Source organism: Salmo salar, unplaced genomic scaffold, assembly GCF_965601325.2.
Source record: "Salmo salar unplaced genomic scaffold, fSalSal1 ptg000432l, whole genome shotgun sequence".
NCBI lineage: Eukaryota > Metazoa > Chordata > Actinopteri > Salmoniformes > Salmonidae > Salmo > Salmo salar.
The window spans coordinates 3,222,451-3,241,455 of NW_027675387.1; the positions used below are offsets into that span (position 1 = coordinate 3,222,451).

At 41.7% G+C, this 19,005-nt stretch overlaps 1 protein-coding gene across 1 annotated transcript; it reads right to left on the reverse strand.

Annotated features, from left to right (window-relative positions):
• Positions 1–18,726, reverse strand: LOC145876071 (uncharacterized). Its single transcript, XM_082971844.1, has 4 exons — positions 18,435–18,726; positions 2,346–3,279; positions 1,254–2,009; positions 1–1,099 (listed from the first exon to the last, which is right to left on the reverse strand). Exons 1-4 carry the CDS (start codon positions 18,724–18,726, stop codon positions 886–888), a joined length of 2,196 nt encoding a protein of 731 aa, XP_082827970.1. The 3' UTR covers positions 1–885.
• Between the last annotated feature and the right edge of the window lie 279 nt (positions 18,727–19,005).

A 19,005-nucleotide genomic window follows, 5' to 3' on the forward strand; every position in this document is an offset into this window, starting at 1 on the left:
GTACGAAAAGCATCAGAATTATCTTAAATAGGAAAACAATTCAAGTTTAGAATCACAACATAAAATACATAGGCATTTCATCATTAAGTCCTTTAGGAAATAATGTCTGGTGGGCTGTCCAAATCAAAAACCAAAATGCAGAAACAGTTTGTGATGTATTGAAAACCTAAACATAACATGTGCTATATACACAAACATCTGCCACAATAATCATATTACTTGTATTTTTATTAAACAAGCTTCTTATAAACTGCACAAGCACCAAAAACACTTGTTTTGACAAGTAGCAATAAATCACTGATATAGTCAGGGGGGAAATCAGGTTGTAGGTGCTGTTGAAACTAACACAACTAAAAAACACATGGAAATGGGAGATATATTTTACCTCACTGATTAGAGGACAACCTGCAGAAGACAGTCAGCTACATTTTGGAGTGACGCATTTAAATTTAGGGGTCGCTAAACAAAGGAACACAACACTTATTCATCGATATCATGCTAAAATCATTTGTGTGACAGGAGGGAGATGAAGTTGCACGTCCTGTTAAAACTAACAGCTCAAAAACCACACGGAATCTGGGAATAATGTGTACATCCCTGGTTAGAGGACAACTGGTAGAAAACAGCCAGATACATTTTGAAGTGTTGCATTTTGATTCAAGTGGGTCACCAACGTGGTAAGTGTAACAACCCTTTCAGAGCCTGGATTTTCCCCAAGGCTAATATCCATATCATGTTGAAATCAATTGATGAAGGGGCAAACGTTTAGGTGTCTACATTGTCCTACTACAATGTGTTAACATTCTACATTGTGAAGTTTATTTATTGATATCATGAAACAACTCCATGTATTTTCTGATATTTGATCAGAGATCTTTTATCAGATTATCTCTGGGCAGGTTTCTCTCCTCTATGTGTTCTCTTGTGTACAGTCAGATTCCCAGAATGAACAAAACTCTTCCCACATTGATCACAGCTATAAGGTTTCTCTCCTGTGTGTATTCTCTGGTGTAGAGTCAGATTGCTAGATGCAGCAAAACTCTTCCCACACTGATCACATGTATAAGGCTTCTCCCCTGTGTGTATTCTCTGGTGTAATGTCAGTTTGCTAGATCTTATAAAACTCTTCCCACATTGATCACAGCAATAGGGTTTCTCTCCTGTGTACAGTCAGACTCCCAGAATGAACAAAACTCTTCCCACATTGATCACAGCTAAAAGGTTTCTCTCCTGTGTGTAGTCTCTGGTGTAATGTCAGTTTGCTAGATCTTATAAAACTCTTCCCACATTGATCACAGCAATAGGGTTTCTCTCCTGTGTGTATTCTCTGGTGTTGAGTCAGATTGCTAGATGCAGAAAAACTCTTCCCACATTGATCACAGCTATAAGGCTTCTCTCCTGTGTGTATTCTCTGGTGTCTTGTCAGATTGCCAGATTCTGTAAAACTCTTCCCACATTGATCACAGCTATAAGGTTTCTCTCCTGTGTGTATTCTCTGGTGTAGAGTCAGATTGCTAGATACAGCAAAACTCTTCCCACATTGATCACAGCTATAAGGCTTCTCTCCTGTGTGTATTCTCTGGTGTACAGTCAGCTGCCCAAATTGACCAAAACTCTTCCCACATTGATCACAGCTATAGGGTTTCTCTCCTGTGTGTATTCTCTGGTGTTGAGTCAGATTGCTAGATGCAGAAAAACTCTTCCCACATTGATCACAGCTATAAGGCTTCTCTCCTGTGTGTATTCTCTGGTGTCTTGTCAGACTGCCAGATTCTGTAAAACTCTTCCCACATTGATCACAGCTATAAGGTTTCTCTCCTGTGTGTATTCTCTGGTGTAGAGTCAGATTGCTAGATGCAGCAAAACTCTTCCCACATTGATCACAGCTATAAGGCTTCTCTCCTGTGTGTATTCTCTGGTGTACAGTCAGCTGCCCAAATTGACCAAAACTCTTCCCACATTGATCACAGCTATAGGGTTTCTCTCCTGTGTGTATTCTCTGGTGTAGAGTCAGATTGCTAGATGCAGCAAAACTCTTCCCACATTGATCACAGATAAAAGGTTTCTCTCCTGTGTGTGTTCTCTGGTGTAATGTCAGCTGGCGAGATTGAACAAATGTCTTCCCACATTGATCACAGCTATAAGATTTCTCTCCTGTGTGTGTTCGCTGGTGTACAGTCAGCTGCCCAAATCGACCAAAACTCTTCCCACATTGATCACAGCTATAAGATTTCTCTCCTGTGTGTATTCTCTGGTGAAGAGTCAGATTGCTAGATGCAGCAAAACTCTTCCCACATTGATCACAGCTAAAAGGTTTCTCTCCTGTGTGTATTCTCTGGTGTAATGTCAGTTTGCTAGATCTTGTAAAACTCTTCCCACATTGATCACAGCAATAGGGTTTCTCTCCTGTGTGTATTCTCTGGTGTAGAGTCAGATTGCTAGATGCAGCAAAACGCTTTCCACATTGATCACAGCTAAAGGGTTTCTCTCCTGTGTGTATTCTCTGGTGTAGAGTCAGATTGCTAGATGAAGCAAAACGTTTCCCACATTGATCACAGCTAAAAGGTTTCTCTCCTGTGTGTGTTCTCTGGTGTAATGTCAGCTGGTGAGATTGAACAAATGTCTTCCCACATTGACCACAGCTATAAGGTTTCTCTCCTGTGTGTGTTCTCTGGTGTACAGTCAGATTGCTAGATGCAGCAAAACTCTTCCCACATTGATCACAGCTATACGATTTCTCTCCTGTGTGTATTCTCTGGTGTAATGTCAGTTCGCAAGATCTTGTAAAACTCTTCCCACATTGATCACAGCAATAGGGATTCTCTCCTGTGTGTATTCTCTGGTGTAATGTCAGCTGGTGAGATTGAACAAATGTCTTCCCACACTGATCACAGGTATAAGGCTTCTCTGTGTGTATTCTCCTGTGTACAGTCAGCTTCCCAGAATGAACAAAACTCTTCCCACAATGATCACACCTATAAGGTTTCTCTCCTGTATGTATTCTCTCATGTTTTTTAAGGTCTGTTGACTGGGTGCATCTCTTCCCACATTGAGCACAGCTATAAGGTTTCTCCCCCGTGTGTATTCTCTCGTGTGATTTTAAATGTCCTGGAGAAACAAACCTCTTCCCACAGTCAGAGCAGCAGTGAGTTCTCTTCCCTGTGGATCTCTGTGGGTGTTTCTTGAGGTGTTCTAATGTGGAGAGACTCTTCTCTGCCTTGTCAGCATCATGAGGTTGTTGAGGCTCCCCAGAGGATCCACGGTAGTGAAGTATCTCTCCTGTGTGAACAACAAAGTCATACAGATGATTTAAAGGCCCACAACAGCGGTAATCCACTGTAAAAGGTGATGCCAACAGCGTAGCCATGATGTTATACAACAATTGACGTCTGTAATGAATGTAAAAATTTGACATTTGCCTTAAAATGAGCAAGAATAGTCATATTTTGTCTTGTTTTCACATTAGTAGTAACATCGATGATTGTAGGCTAGAAATAAGATATTAATGTTGTTGAAACTCTAAGCAGTGTGCCAGACAACTTTTGGTCTCCAATATAGGCCCCTTTCTGTATTTGCTAAAATTGCAGCACGAGGGCAATTTGATTGCAGAAACTCCTCCCTGCTAATGAGGAAAGCGATAGTTATGGATGTACTATATCTGCCTGGAGCAAAAATGGTGAGCAAAGATTTTAGTTTTTCACAATGTATTCTGAATGTGAATGGGGGAAAACTCAGGGGAGTAACCTCCATTTCCAGGTTGCTTATGAGTACATTTCACACTACCTTGGATTATAATTGTAAGGATATTTGAATGTCCTGTTTAATATGTTTGCTAAAGCATTAAGAATTATGTGTAATTATTGAAGAACCGCGTTAATGACAGTATCCATTTGGGTGTTGTCAATAAAGTTAAGATTTTAGTTATTTACTTAACCAGGTAGGCCAGTTGAGAACAAGTTCTCATTTACAACTGTGACCTGGCCAAGATAAAGCAAAGCAGTTCGACACAAACACAGAGTTACACGTGGGATAAACAAATGTACAGTCAATAACACAACAGAAAAATCTATATACAGTGTGTGCAAATGGAGTAAGGAGGTAAGGCAATAAATAGGCCATAGTAGCAGAGTAATTACAATGTAGCAAATTAACACTGGAGTGATGGATGTGCAGATGATGATGTGCAAGTAGAGATACTGGGGTGGAAAAGAGCAAAAGAAGTATATAAAAACATGGGGATGAGGTAGGCAGTTGGATGGGCTATTTACAGATGGGCTGTGTACAGCTGCAGCGATCGGTAAGCTGCTCAGATAGCTGATGCTTAAAGTTAGTGAGGGAGATATAAGTCTCCAAAGTCAGCAATTTTTGCAATTCGTTCCAGTGATTGGCAGCAGAGAACTGGAAGGAAAGTCAGCCAAAATAGGTGTTGGCTTTGGGGATGACCAGTGAGATATACCTCCTGGAGTGCGTGCTATGGATGGGTGTTGCTATGGTGACCAGTGAGCTGAGTTAAGGCGACCTTAGCAAAGACTTGTAGATGACCTGGAGCCAGTGGGTTTGGCGACGAATATGTAGCGAGGGCCAGCCGACGAGAGCATACAGGTCGCAGTGGTGGGTGCTATATGGGGCTTTGGTGACAAAACGGTTGGCACTGTGATAGACTGCATCCAGTTTGCTGATTGGAGTGTTGGAGGCTATTTTGAAACTGACATCACCGAAGTCAAGGATGGGTAGTATAGTCAGTTTTACGAGGGTATGTTTGGCAGTGTGAGTGAAGGAGGGTTTGTTGTGAAATAGGAAGCCGATTCTAGATTTAATTTTGGATTGGAGATGCTTAATATGAGTCTGGAAGGAGAGTTTACAGTCTAACCAGACACCTAGGTATTTGTAGTTGTCCACATATTCTAGGTCAGAACCGTCCAGAGTAGTGATGCTAGTCGGGCGGGTTGGTACGGGCAGTGATCGGTTGAAGAGCATGCATTTTGTTTTACTAGCATTTAATAGCAGTTGGAGGCCACCAAAAGAGTGCTGTATTGCATTGAAGCTCGTTTGGAGGTTTGTTAAAACCTCTTAGGGATAGGGGGCAGTATTTTCACGTTCGGATGAAAAACGTACCCAAATTAAACTGCCTCCTACTCAGACTCAGAAGGTAGGATATGCATACTATTAGTAGATTTGGATAGAAAACACTCTGAAGTTTCTAAAACTGTTTGAATGATGTCTGTGAGTATAACAGAACTCGTACTGTATCTACATACTGTATCTACTAAATCCTGAGAAAAATTCAAACAGGAGGTGGGAAATCTGAGAATTGTAGTTTTTCTTTTGAATTCCTATCAAAACTACAGTGTCTAAGGGGTCATGTTGCACTTCCTAAGGCTTCCATTGGCTGTCAACAGTCTTTAGAAACTGGTTTAAATTTACATTTACATTTTAGTCATTTAGCAGACGCTCTTATCCAGAGCGACTTACAGTAGTGAATACATACATTTGTTTTGTACTGGCCCCCCGTGGGAATCGAACCCACAACCCTGGCGTTGCACACACCATGCTGGCATTGCAAACACCATGCTCTACCAACTGAGCCACAGGGGGGCCTGCAGGGGGGTTTCATCCTTCTCCTGTTACTAGACAGAAAACAGGAGCTCAGTCAATGAGTGGCCTGTCTGAGGACATGGGACTTGGTGAGGCGCGCCTTTCCTTCTTTTCCTTCTGGAATGAATACGCTATTGTCCGGTTGGAAAATTATCGCATTTTTACATTAAAAATACCCCAAAGATTGATTGTAAACATCGTTTGACATGTTTCTACAAACTGTAATGGAACTTTTGAGCTTTTCGTCTATTTATGTGCGCCCCCGTCTCGTGCCTTTGGAATAGTGTTCTGGACGCGCCAACAAAACGGAGGTATTTGGACATAAATTATGGACTTTATCGAACAAATGAACATTTCTTGTGGAAGTGGGAATCCTTCGAGTGCATTCTGCCAAAGATCAGCAAAGGTAAGGAAAGATTTAATTTAAAGACCCTTGCTCCCTTCGGTCTCAACATAGACTTTGATCTGAAGCCATTCTTGTGATAATTGTGATTTTGCCATTGTAATTGTTTGTTAGATACATTTTAGACTACAAATGCTATGATCGTATGCTATCCATTTGTTTGTCTTTTTGTATGTTCTTTGTATGCCATTTTTTAAATATTTGAGTTAACCAATGATATTAGGCCATACTTGGCCATGATTACAAACACCTGTGTGTCTCTTGACACTATATAAATGACTCATCTCGCAGTGTTTGATGATACCCTGATGAAGACAGCTTCGCTGTCGAAACGTTGGTTATTACATTTTTGCATCTGAGCTCTTAGAGTGTGCGGCTTTCCTTTATTTTCTAAGGAAAGATTTATAACACTATTTTGGAGTTTTGCAGATGCCATGACTTGGCGGGTAACTGTATAGCTTGCTTTGATGGCTGAGCTCTGTACTCAGAATATTGAACAATGTGCTTTCCCCGTAAAGTTGTTTTGAAATCTGACACAGCGGTTGCATTAAAAGTAGTATATCTATAATTCTTTAAATAATTGTTATGTAATTTGTCAACGTTTATGACGAGTATTTCTGTAATATGTGTGCACATTGTGTGTGAACATTTTCTGAACATCACGGGCCAATGTAAAATGCTGTTTTTGGATATAAATCTGAACTTGATCGAACAAAACATACATGTATTTTGTAACATGATGTCCTATGAGTGTCATCTGATGAAGATCGTCAAAGGTTAGTGCTTAATTTTAGCTGTATTTCGGGTTTTTGTGACGCATCTCCTTGCTAGGAAAATGGCTGTGTGGCTTTTCTTGTTTTGGTGGTGTCCTATCATAATGTAATGTATTGCTTTCGCTGTAAAGCCTTTTTGAAATCGAACAATGTGGTTGCATTAACGAGAAGTGTATCTTTAAAATGGTGTAAAATAGTTGTATGTTTTAAAAAATTGAAATTATTAGAATTTTGTTGTTTTAAAATTTCATGCCATGCTATTTTGTCAAACAATCCCGTTAACGGGATCCTATCTCGAAGCAAGAGGTTAACACAGTCTCCAAAGAAGGGCCAGATGTATACAGAATGGTGTCGTCTGCGGAGAGGTGAATCAAGGAATCACCCGCAGCAAGAGCGACATCGCTGATATATGCAGAGAAAAGAGTCGGCCCGAGATTTGAATCCTGTGGTACCCCCATAGAGACTGCCAGAGGTTCGGACAACAGGCCAGGTCAATGAAGACGGCTGCACAGTACTGTCCTTTAACGATCGCGGTTATGATATCGTTTAGTACCTTGAGCGTGGATGAGGTGCAACAATGATCAGTTCGGAAACCGGATTGCACAGCGGAGAAGGTACGGTGGGATTCGAAATAATCAGTGATCTGTTTATTAACTTGGCTTTCGAAGACTTTAGAAAGGCAGGACAGGATGGATATAGGTCTGTAACAGTTTGGGTCTAGAGTGTCACCCCCTTTGAAGAGGGGGTTGACCACGGAAGCTTTCTGATTTTTAGGAATCTCGAACTATACGAAAGAAAGGTTGAACAGTCTAGTAATAGGGGTTGCAACAATGGCGGCAGATAATTTTAGAAAGAGGGTCCAGCTTGTCTAGCCCAGCTGATTTGTACGGGTCCAGGTTTTACAGCTCTTTCAGAACATCACCTATCTGGATTTTGATGAAGGAGAAGCTGGGGAGGCTTGGGCAAGTAGCTTCGGGGGGTGCGGAGCTGTTGACCGGGGTTGGGGTAGCCAGGAGGAAAGCATCTCCAGCCGTAGAGAAAAGCTTATTGAAATTCTCCATTATTGTGGATTTATCGGTGGTGACAGTGTTTCCTAGCCTCACTGCAGATTGGCAGCTGGGAGGAGGTGCTCTTAGTCTCCATGGACTTTACAGTGTCCCAAATTTTTTTGGAGTTAGAGCTACGGGATGCACATTTCTATTTGAAAAAGCCTTTGCTTTCCTAACTGACTGTGTGTATTGGTTCCGGACTTCTCTGAAAAGTTGCATATCGCGGAGACTATTCGATGCTAGTGCAGTACGCCAGAGGATGTTTTTGTAATGGTCGAGGGCAGTCAGGTCTGGAGTGAACCAAGGGCTATATCTGTTCTTAGTTATACATTTTTTAAAGGGGCATGCTAATTTAAGAAAATCCTTATTTAGGAAATTTCTTTTAAAGAACAACCAGGCATCCTATACTGATGGGATGAGGTCAATGTCCTTCCAGGATACCCGGGCAAGGTCGATTAGAAAGGCCTGCTCGCAGGAGTGTTTAACAGTGATGAGGGGTGGTCGTTTGACCACGAACACATAACAGATGCAGGCAATGAGGCAGTGATCGCTGAGATCCTGATTGAAAACAGCAGAGGTGTATTTGGAGGGCAAGTTGGTCAGGATAATATCTATGAGGGTGCCCATCTAGCTTGGATTGTAGGACGGCCGGGGTGTTAAGCATATCCCAGTTTAGGTCACCTAACAGAACAAACTCTGAAGATAGATGGGGGGCAATCGATTCACATATGGTGTCCAGGGCACAGCTGGGAGCTGAGGTGGGTCTATAACAGCTGGCAACAGTGAGAGACTTGTTTCTGGAGAGATTCATTTTTAAAATTAGAAGCTCGAACTGTTTGGGCATAGACCTGGAAAGTATGACAGAACTTTGCAAGCCATCTCTGCAGTAGATTGCAACTCCTCCCCCTTTGGCAGTTCTATCTTGACGGAAAATGTTGTAGTTGGGGATGGAAATTTCAGAATTTTGGTGGCCTTCCAAAGGCAGGATTCAGACACGGCAAGGACATCAAGGTTGGCGGAGTGTGCTAAAGCAGTGAGTCAAACAAACAAGGCTTCTGATGTTAACATGCATGAAACCAAGGCTTTTACGGTTACAGAAGTCAACAAATGAGAGCGCCTGGGGACACACAGGGCCTGGGTTAACCTCTACATCACCCGAGGAACAGAGGAGTAGGATGAGGGTACGGCTAAAGGCTATCAGAACTGCTCATCTAGTGCGTTGTGAACAGAAAATAAAAGGAGCAGAATGCTGGGTAGTATAGATTCAAGGCCTAATGTACAGACAGGGGTATGGTAGGGTGCGGGTACAGTGGAGGTAAACCTAGGCGTTGAGTGACGATAAGAGAGGTTGCATCTCTGGAGGCACCAGTTATGCTAGGTGAGGTCACCGCATGTGTGGGAGGTGGGACAAAAGAGTTCTCTGAGGCATGTTCAGTGGGACTAGGGGCTCCGCAGTAAAATAAAACAATGATAACTACCCTAAACAACAGTATACAAGGCATATTGACATTAGAGAGACATAAAGCGAGGCAAAAAGCAATCACAGGTGTTGATTGGGAGAGCTAGCTAAGACAACAACGGGTAAGACAACAACAACAGGTAAAGTGGTGATGAATGGGCAGAGGGTCAGTTAACTACACACAGGGCCTGAGTTCGAGGCTGGGGCCAACAGATAAACAAAACAGAGTACCGTGATTAATGAACAGTCCAGCAGGCATCAGCTATGTAGCCAAGTGATCATAGGGTCCAGTGAACAGGAATATATGAACCAGGGAAGCCGTTAGGTAGTCATTACTACGCTAGCCGGGAGATGCGCCTGGCTCGAGGCTAACTGGTGCTAGCTTCGGGACAAGGGCATCACCGACATCTGGCAAAGGCCAGTTGAAGGCACATCAGACGGAATTGCGTCGACAGACCAGTCGTGATGGATCGGCGGGGCTCTGTGTCGACAAAGGGTCCAGGCCAATTGGCAAAAGAGGTATTGTAGCTGGAGTAATTTTGTTTGCTAGCCGGGAGATACACCCGGCTCGAGGCTAACTGGTGCTAGCTTCGGGACAAGGGCGTTAGCCACTATAGCCACTCTGGTGCAAAGGTCCAGAGCTTACAGCAGGAATCCGGTGATGTAGTGGCTTCTAGTCGTCTTAGTGAAGAGTCCGGGAGGCGTCAGCTGTGTAGCTGAGTGATCCTAGGGTCCACTGAGCAGGCCGGGAGATGGGCCTGGCTCAAGGCTAGCTTGAGGCTAGGTCACTCGGTAGCAGCTAGCTAGCTGCGATTATCCGGTGTAATGGTCCAGAGCTTACGGCAGGAATACGGTGATGTAGTGGAGAAAAACAGTTCGATATGCTCAGGGTTGATATCGCGCTGTGCAGACTGGCAGGTATTATCCAGGCTAAAAGCGGCTGGTATCTGAGCTAAAAAGGTAAAGACATCTAGCAGTGGTTAACAATGACTAAATAGCTGCCAGCTAATTAGCTGGTTAGCTGCTGATGGAGGTTCTAGCTATAAGGCCTAAAAAATAGCAGATCCGTATTATAATGGGTGAGGCGGGTTGCCGGAAGGTGTATTTAATTTAAAAATGGAAAAAAAAGATTGAAATATATTGCAATATATTTTAAAAAAGACGAAAAAAACATAACATTTACAACACGCCATTGGATTACAAGATGAATCTCAGTTAAAAACCATTGGATTTAGCAAACTCTGAAATTATTCAGTATTTCTGTGCCCACGAAAACTGTTTTCCCAGCATAACATAAGGAGCCACTAAATGATACGTAATTCGAGTGCATTTCAGAATTTAAAAAAAACTGTCCGACAGCAAGATCCAGTATTTAAGTTGAAGTTCATCATATGACAAGCGTAACGTTATGACTATAACTACTGTTCCCTTTCATTCGGTCAACTTCGGTACAACATACTATAGACAATCAATTCCCATGCCGACCCAAACGGACACTAAATGAAACGGCCCCTGGCAGACCACCCAGATCCGACCTCGCAATTTATTAATTGTCTTTGCTTGAAACACTCCTGTCAATGTTGAGTAAGGACGCACACCTAATTACGCATATAGAAGTAGGACTAGTCTACCTGGCCTGCACGCAAATGTAGGCCTATAAATGTGCCCATTTGGGGATGTCTGATAGTATTTCTGATTGTCTTAATGCACCACCACTAATGAGTTGTGGAGCTTCTCAAAGTAATTTTTCCTTCACCTCAAACAGCAAGTAAACAAAGTCTAATCAAAATCAATTGCGTACGACAATAGTTCCTCTAAGTATTTTCGTAAAATATTTCCACTCGGCATGAAAGGGAAAAATGTTATGCTCTGATCCAGTGGAAATGTCATAAAATACCTGATTACTTCTTTTCCTTTGCACAAATAGCCGACAGCTGTGTCTGTCCTGAACTCACTGGCGCCGGGAAACTGAGGGCCGAGAATATTTTATACAATGTTGCAAGCTTGCTATCACAAGTTTCGGAGGACCCAATTGATAGTTGATACAATGTTTCAAGTTTATTTTTACATAGTTGGCAATGGCAATAAAAGTTACTTTTAGATTTGTATAATTTTCATTTAGATTTAGATAGAATGTAGATTAATCACAGACAATGATTTTGAGATACTATTATGAATTAAATTAAACTGTTCCAGTAAAATATGCATATGAAAATCCTAACTGGCACGCAAATCGGTAGAAATGGTAAGATACATTGTCACTCTAAATGGAAAAGTTTTACGACCTCTGGTGTAGTCAATTACTGAAAAAAACTTCAGGAGCAAAACGGCAGAATTTACGAAGTCCAGCAGCAGCGGGGGGAGGAGGAGGGAAGAGTTTTTCTTGGTTAAATTGGTGACTGGCTCCCTCGAGTAACTTGTGTATCTGTAATTATTTAATCAAACAGCATGCTTACAGCATCAGACAAGTTACGTACATATAGTTGATTTTATAAAAACACATGGGGCGATTTGTAGAAAGAACAGATGACTCTTGGTTGACCAAGATGTATTTTAGTTGGGGACAGCACTAGAACATGATTTTGGGGCTCCCGAGTGGCACAGCGGTCTAAGACACTGCATCTCAGTGCTTGAGGTGTCACTACAGGCTGTATCACAACCGGCCGTGATTGGGAGTCCCATAGGGTGGTGCACAATTGGCCCAGCGTTGTCCGGGGTAGGCCATCATTGGAAATAAGAATTTGTTCTTAACTGACTTGCCCAGTTAACTTGTTGGGGATAGGGGGCAGTATTTTCACGGCCGGATAAAAAACGTACCCGATTTAAACTGGTTACTACTCTTACCCACAAACAAGAATATGCAGATAATTAGTAGATTTGGATAGAAAACACTGAAGTTTCTAAAACTGTTTGAATGGTGTCTGTGAGTATAACAGAACTCATATGGCAGTCAAAACCCTGAGACAAACCCTAACAGGAAGTGGAAATCTGATTTGTGGAATCACTTTCAACCCTTTGCCTATGAAACACACCGTGAGTTAGGATTCATTTAGCACTTCCTAAGGCTTCCACTAGATGTCAACAGTCTTTACAAAGTGGTTTGAGTCTTCTCCGGTAAAAACTGACCGAACGAGAGGCCTGGAAAGTTTGTCATAGAGGGAGGGCCATTACTACTATGATGCGCGTGCCCGTGGGTACTCTCTCGCTCTGAAACGTTTAGTAAGACAATGCAATCGTCCGCCTTGAATATTTTTGAAGTTCTGATTGAAAAAGGCCCTAAAGATTTATGTTATACAACGTTTGACATGTTTGAACGAACGTAAATACATTTTTTTTTGCACATTCGTGAGGACAAGTCCGCGCGCGCTTCGTAAATTATGAGTAGCCTTCGGAACGCGCTAACAAGAAGGAGCTATTGGGACATAAATTAACAACTTTTTCTAACAAAACTACATTTGTTGTGGACCTGGGATTCCTGGAAGTGCCTTCTGATGAAGATAATCAAAGGTAAGTGAATATTTACAATAGTATATTTGATTTTAGATGGTTCCAAGATGGCGCTAACCTGTATCGCCTAGCCTATTTTTCTGAGCATAGCACCTCGTTTATTGCAAAGTGTGATTTCCCAGTAAAGTTACTTTTAAATCTGGCAATGCGGTTGCATTCACGAGATGTTAATCTATAATTCTTTGAATGACAATATTATATTTGATTCACCGGAAGCATTTGAGGGAAAATATTTTCTGAACGTCACGCGCCGATGTAAAATGCTGTTTTTATATATAAATATGAACTTTATCGAACAAAAAATGCATATATTGTGTAACATGATGTCCTAGGAGTGTCATCTGATGAAGATTGTCAAAGGTTAGCGCTGCATTTAGCTGTGTTTTGGGGTATTTGTGATGCATGCTAGTTGCTTTGAAAATGGCAGTGTGATTATTTTTGGCAGGGTACTCTCCTAACATAATCTGTTTTGCTTTTGCTGTAAAGCCTTTTTGAAATTGGACAACGTGGTTCGATTCAGGAGAGGTGTATCTATAAAATGGTGTAAAATAGTCATATATTTGAGAAATTGAAGTGATAGCATTTATGAGGTATTTGTATTTTGCGCGACATGATTCCACTGGCTGTTGACTAGGGTGGGACGCAAATGTCCCACGTTGCCCAGACAGGTTAAATAAAGGTAACATTTAAATAAGTGTTTTTTGACAAACCGTCTTTCACAAATCCGTCAAGGCACCAACTTTGAGAAGGGTTTAAAACAAAGGTTTCAAACCAATTCATGAATGTTATTGAATCTAGGAATGTTTCGCCTTTTATGTAATGGCATGAAAAAATTGTCTGAATATTATACAATGACTTATCAACAGCTGTAATAATTTGACCCCCACAGGAAATCTACACTGGTAATTCTAGAATATACTATATAGTCTAGAAACCTGGTTAAACTATCATTATGACATCATGGATGAATTCTAGAATATACTATAAAGCCTAGAAACCTGGTTAAACTATCATTATGACATCATGGATGAATTCTAGAATATACTATTTAGCCTAGAAACCTGGTTAAACTATCATTATGACATCATGAACAGCCAGTCTTTGTATTCATAGTGTAGTGAATTCAGGGGATAGCCTGAAGGTTGCTACAATAGCTTTCTCTTTCAATTTGAGAGTGATTACATTTCTCCTTCCCCCATCCCTCAGCTGTTTACCAAACCAAGTCTCTAGGCAGCCATTTTGTTGCTGTTTAAAAAAACTCACACAGCAATCACTCAACCAATCTGCGGTTCAAACACTGTTTTGGTAATAAGATGATGGGTTTGGAGAAATGTAACTACTTTCAAATGCATAGACAGACCTATGGATGCAATGACTGACCATCCATGATATCAACATTACAGTTTTAACCATGTTGAGGCTGTACAGTGTTGATTTACATTGTTTCTAGATGTTGGAGTAAAAAAAAGCTTATTTGGGGATCTGATGGGGTAAACTAAGCTCATGAGGCATGTGTTATATTCTTCAAGAATCAATGGCTATATATAAATCATTTAAAAGTCCAAATATGGATGTAGAAATTTTATATTTCCCCTTTAACACCAAACATCAGTTCAACAACTGCAGAGTTTGTGCCTCTGTTAAGACAGTACTTACTAGTGTTAATCGGGGAACGGTTTCTCAAAACCATCTTATGGCTAAGTTCACCGTTAGAACCATTGGATGCCTTAAGTTGCGTTTGGGAAACCGGGCCCAGATGTCCAGTTTCCTCCTCTATCGATGTAACAGTCATCTCCCCCTCTTCCTCTTTCACTCCATAAACTGCATCCTCCTCTTCTTTTACTGTGACATCCTCCTCCTCTTTCACTCTGAACGCGTCTTTTTCTTCTTTCACAGTAACGGCCTCACCCTCTACTTCTTGTTTTACTGTGATGTCCTCTTCTTTAGCAGGAGAGTAGCTCAGTGAACGCATGGTCGGAGATGTTAGCTAGGCTAATGCTAACTTAACCAGCCTGCTAGTGTGGTGGAAAATTGTCTTAAGAATAACACTTCTTACAAGAACTTGTAAATTTAATATAGTCTTTAATACAGAGTAGTAAAGCCGAGCCGGTCCGCGGAACAACGACTCCCTTCCTTAGGCCCCGGCTCTGCTTTTATGCACATACAATACATAGGTCCACCCTTTATGTAAATGAAGTAAAACCATGCGTTCTGCCACCATTTTCTTTCAACCCAATGGATAACGCCCTCATCTGCTTTTAGCTCTAACATAGTAGTGGCTGGATAACGCCCTCATCTGCTTTTAGCTCTAACATTTTGGTGGCTAGATTCTCCTCATATGGATATGAAAATAAGGCATGCTTTGCATGCTTACGCTTGGCATATATTTAGTCATGGCCATACATTCAGCTTGCCTGGCCGTTGCGTGGTTCCTACTTGGGGATGTATGGCCACCTGTTATCTCCACTCAGGGCCAGCTGCCAGTCTCCTCTTTCGCTAGCTAATGTATTTATATTTCTTTCCCTCAGCAGTCTCCCACATAAATCCCTCCTCTGGGACTAATTAGTCCCACATCAAACCTGATTAAACTAGAGACAATAAGGATGGAAGCAAAATAATAGATACATAGAATAGTAAGTGTGTTGAACGAAATGTGAACAGATAAAACATAATCATATACTGGACCAAACATCTCAAACATGGGTAGGAGTAAAAGATCCAGTCAGGCTTAAAATAGTAAATGAGGATACACATAACAAATTAGTATACTATGAAGAAGCATGAGCACGTAGTACATAGCCTTGTCTGAGGTTATCTCAGTTATGTAGAGTATAGAATATAACAAGAATTTAAAAGAATAATAAACATAATAGACCTAATTAAAGTTAATATTCTTACTATGAATCTGAACAAGGCCTGAGTGAGCAAAAATAAAAGTTACAGACAACATTCCAAATTGACACGATTCTTCCTCGCGGACCCCTTTCTAACAGAAATTAAGCATACATCACTCATTACTGCTAGAAGATTAAGGGCATGGTCCGTAGACACTTGTAACCGGAATACCTTCTGTTACCTAGCGTGTAATAAATTATCCTCATTTTAGGAAGGCAAAACTGGCTTAAATTTAAAAGAAAATGCATACATTTATATATGTATGAAAACCATAAAACAAACATAAAATACGACATACACTTAAGGTTTGTTCAAAGTCATACCAGAATTTACATCATAGGGGCACATTCCTTATTTCCACATATAGGGCAATCCTCTCTTTGACACATTGCACATAATAAGGGTTCAGGATGATGGTAATGTCCATCATTGTCCTCTTGGGAGCACCACTTGCAACGCCTGGGTTGCAGACATTTTTTGTGTACATGGACAAGCACTATCTCATCTGAATCAGGGTCTTTGGCATACACAGGAAACCCACCAGGACGCCAATCATGGCACTCATAACCTCCCCCAAGAATTACCCCATGACGACAGTTAGGATTACCAAAAGGTCAATCAAGGGGTCCTCCAACAGCATTGCAAGGTTTTCCATACTTGTCCGTATAATGTCCAGGGTTACCAGGGACAGGATTGATTATGAGAGGTGGATCCAGTATATGTTCCTTAAACTTCTTTCTTGACCCCCCTCTTATGTCTAGGGTCTGCTCCATGTACTGCCATCTGTTTTTAACAGTGGTTTTGACCACAAGTGATTTAACCAAAGGCACCACACAGCAAAATACAATGCCCAATGCTACTAGACCTCCACCCATCATAATGGCCAGCCTAGTAAACATAGCACCCCATTTTCCCAAAGCCAGGTCCAACCAATCCCAGACATGAGAATCAAACCCCGCATTCACCTTTACTTCTGCTCTTAAGCCTTTAAGTTTATTCATAGCTAGGGAAAATGTTCCATTAGGTGCAGTGTTGTTGGGAATAAAAGTACAACAAGCATCTCCATACATTACACAAACTCCCCCTTTCTCTGCCAAAAGCCAGTTGAGAGCTTCCCTATTCTGCCATGTCATCTGGCTTGTGGCCTTTACCTGTTCTCCTAAGGCTGTCAAGGCAGAGTCAGTATAATTAATACATCTTTGTTGGTTATAGTATATATAATTAATCCACTCTAAGTTCTTATTGGGTGTTACCCACAAAAATATAGATTCAAATCCAGATTTAATCTCATCTCTGGCCTTAAACTCGTTGGGCACACCTCTGGGTTGTCCAATTGAATCAAGGTACACTCTAGGATCTGGTTCGTACTCCCTCCTAGTTCTAGTTTTAACATGTTCCTCCTGTGGTGTTTTGATGACGGTAACCTGTTGGACTGCTCTGACTAAAGCACATAATCCAGTCCATTCTTCAGGAAGAACATTCAGAAGTTTGTTTTTCCCACACATCCAAAAGCTATCAGCAATACCTCTATCTTGGGTTTTTAACATAGTAAGAGACGGTGCAACCTGAGTGATGTGGCCACATGAACCCCTCCTATTGGTAATTAATCCTTTCTCATCAAATTTGCTAATCCCCGCAATCTCTAACACCCAGATAGTGTCACATTTAACAGTTGTGTTTCCTACGTTAATCCCACCAATACCATAGTTATAGAAACATTAATATTTTCCCTTAACCACAGTACTTTTTTCTATGTGAGGTCTAGTTAAATCAGTTTTAATGTTGTATGCAGCACATTCCTTATTAGCCAGTACAGTCTAATTTAACATAGTTTTACCCCTAGTACTACCCAAGGCCATTCTGCATTCAATGTCACAAAGGAATATGGTACTTTCCCGGTTTACAATTAGCATTTTTCCAATTAGCACAACTGTCAAATGATGCAGGTTCAGGTACTATTAACACTTCAGACAAGGGTGATTTGCTGCACAAGATACAATCGTCCATTCAATGTCTGTCCGCCGTATACCTAGCCCATTTATACTAATCATTCTTTACCGCTTCTTCCAATGTTTTGTCCTTGAGCGGTTCTGGTTCTAACATATTTGCTGTTTCATCCGCGTCGTTCTCTTGAGGTGGACTGTTGGGTTTTGTCAACAAGTTCCAAATGTCAGTAAAGAACCCTGCTGTTTCTGATGCTTTTGGTTTTGTTGTAGGTATAGTGGATTTTTCACCCAGAGTAGTAGTTGGTACTCTGGTGGTGACCACTGTGGTGTGTACAGCAGCTGCCACAGTCGTCGTGGTTCTAGTCGTTGTAAGCACCTCTAGATTGGGTGCCGGTGTGAATTCGATTTTCATGGTGGTTGAACTGCTCCCTTCAGTCAGTCCTGTACGTGCCAGTTCAACTATAAATTCTTCTCCTTCAACGGGTTCAATGTTATTTATGCTGAGCACCCATTCATTTTCTTCTTTGGTTATTGTTAAGTCACATCCTTTCGGATCCCAAATCACTTCTCCCTTCGTCTGATGATGAGTCCATCCACAGTACGCGACATCAGGTAGGGGTTTTACCCTGTATATCGTGACCGATCTTTGTTCTCCTGTTTCCGTTATGATCTGAGGTGGGACTGGAATGCTAACCTTGTTTGTCCTACCCGGTTGTTCGGCAGGTTCCTCTCTTTTTTTCCTATTCAATTGTTCATCAAGGGGACCGGGTGAGTGTCGAGAAGTCAATTGTGGGAAAAGTCCCTTGCCCTTTGGCCCGTGGAACGTCTCCCTCTTTTCTCCATTGGGAAGTTTCTCCTCCTGCTGTTTGAGTAGTTTCTCCTTCGGCAGCTCCTGTTGGGCTCGTCTCTCCTTCAGTAGCTTCTGTTGGGATATTTCCTTCTTCAGTGGCTCCTGTAGGGGTATTTCCTTCTTTAGCTTGTGGATCTCCCTCCTCTGACCCACCTGGCTCCCCATCTGGGTAGTCATTAATTCCAGGGAAGAATTGTTCCCATTCTCTGGGGTGTACTTCTGGGTCCCATTGTATTGGGCTTTCGCCATAGATATCTGCCACAGCAGGCATATCACCAGGAGTATCAGGCATATCGTTCCCCCCCTCCCCTTGGAGTCTCTGGTCCCACAGGTTTGAATATTGTTGGTTGGCAGGTTTCTTCTCCCGCCCTGTTTCTTCGTTTACTTCTTCTGAGAGCAGTTGGTGGTGTATCAGTTGTTTCTTGGCTTCCACTTGGCCTGTTAGCTTCCTGGCTTCCTTTTGGAGCCACAATTTCTTCCGCTGCTTCTTCTCCTGTCGCGTCCCCGTTTGGTGTATCAGCATCCTCT

What these genes read in the sequence shown, in the direction of transcription:
- LOC145876071 (XM_082971844.1), bottom strand. Translation starts at nt 18,726, where the DNA reads ATGGCGAAAGCCCAATACAATGGGACCCAGAAGTACACCCCAGAGAAT. An exon ending in GACGTTCCACGGGCCAAAGG is followed by an intron (nt 3,280 to 18,434) that starts GCAAGGGACTTT and finishes TTGTTCACACAG; the next exon opens with GAGAGATACTTCACTACCGT. An exon ending in ATAAGATCTAGCAAACTGAC is followed by an intron (nt 1,100 to 1,253) that starts ATTACACCAGAG and finishes TAGCAAACTGAC; the next exon opens with ATTACACCAGAGAATACACA.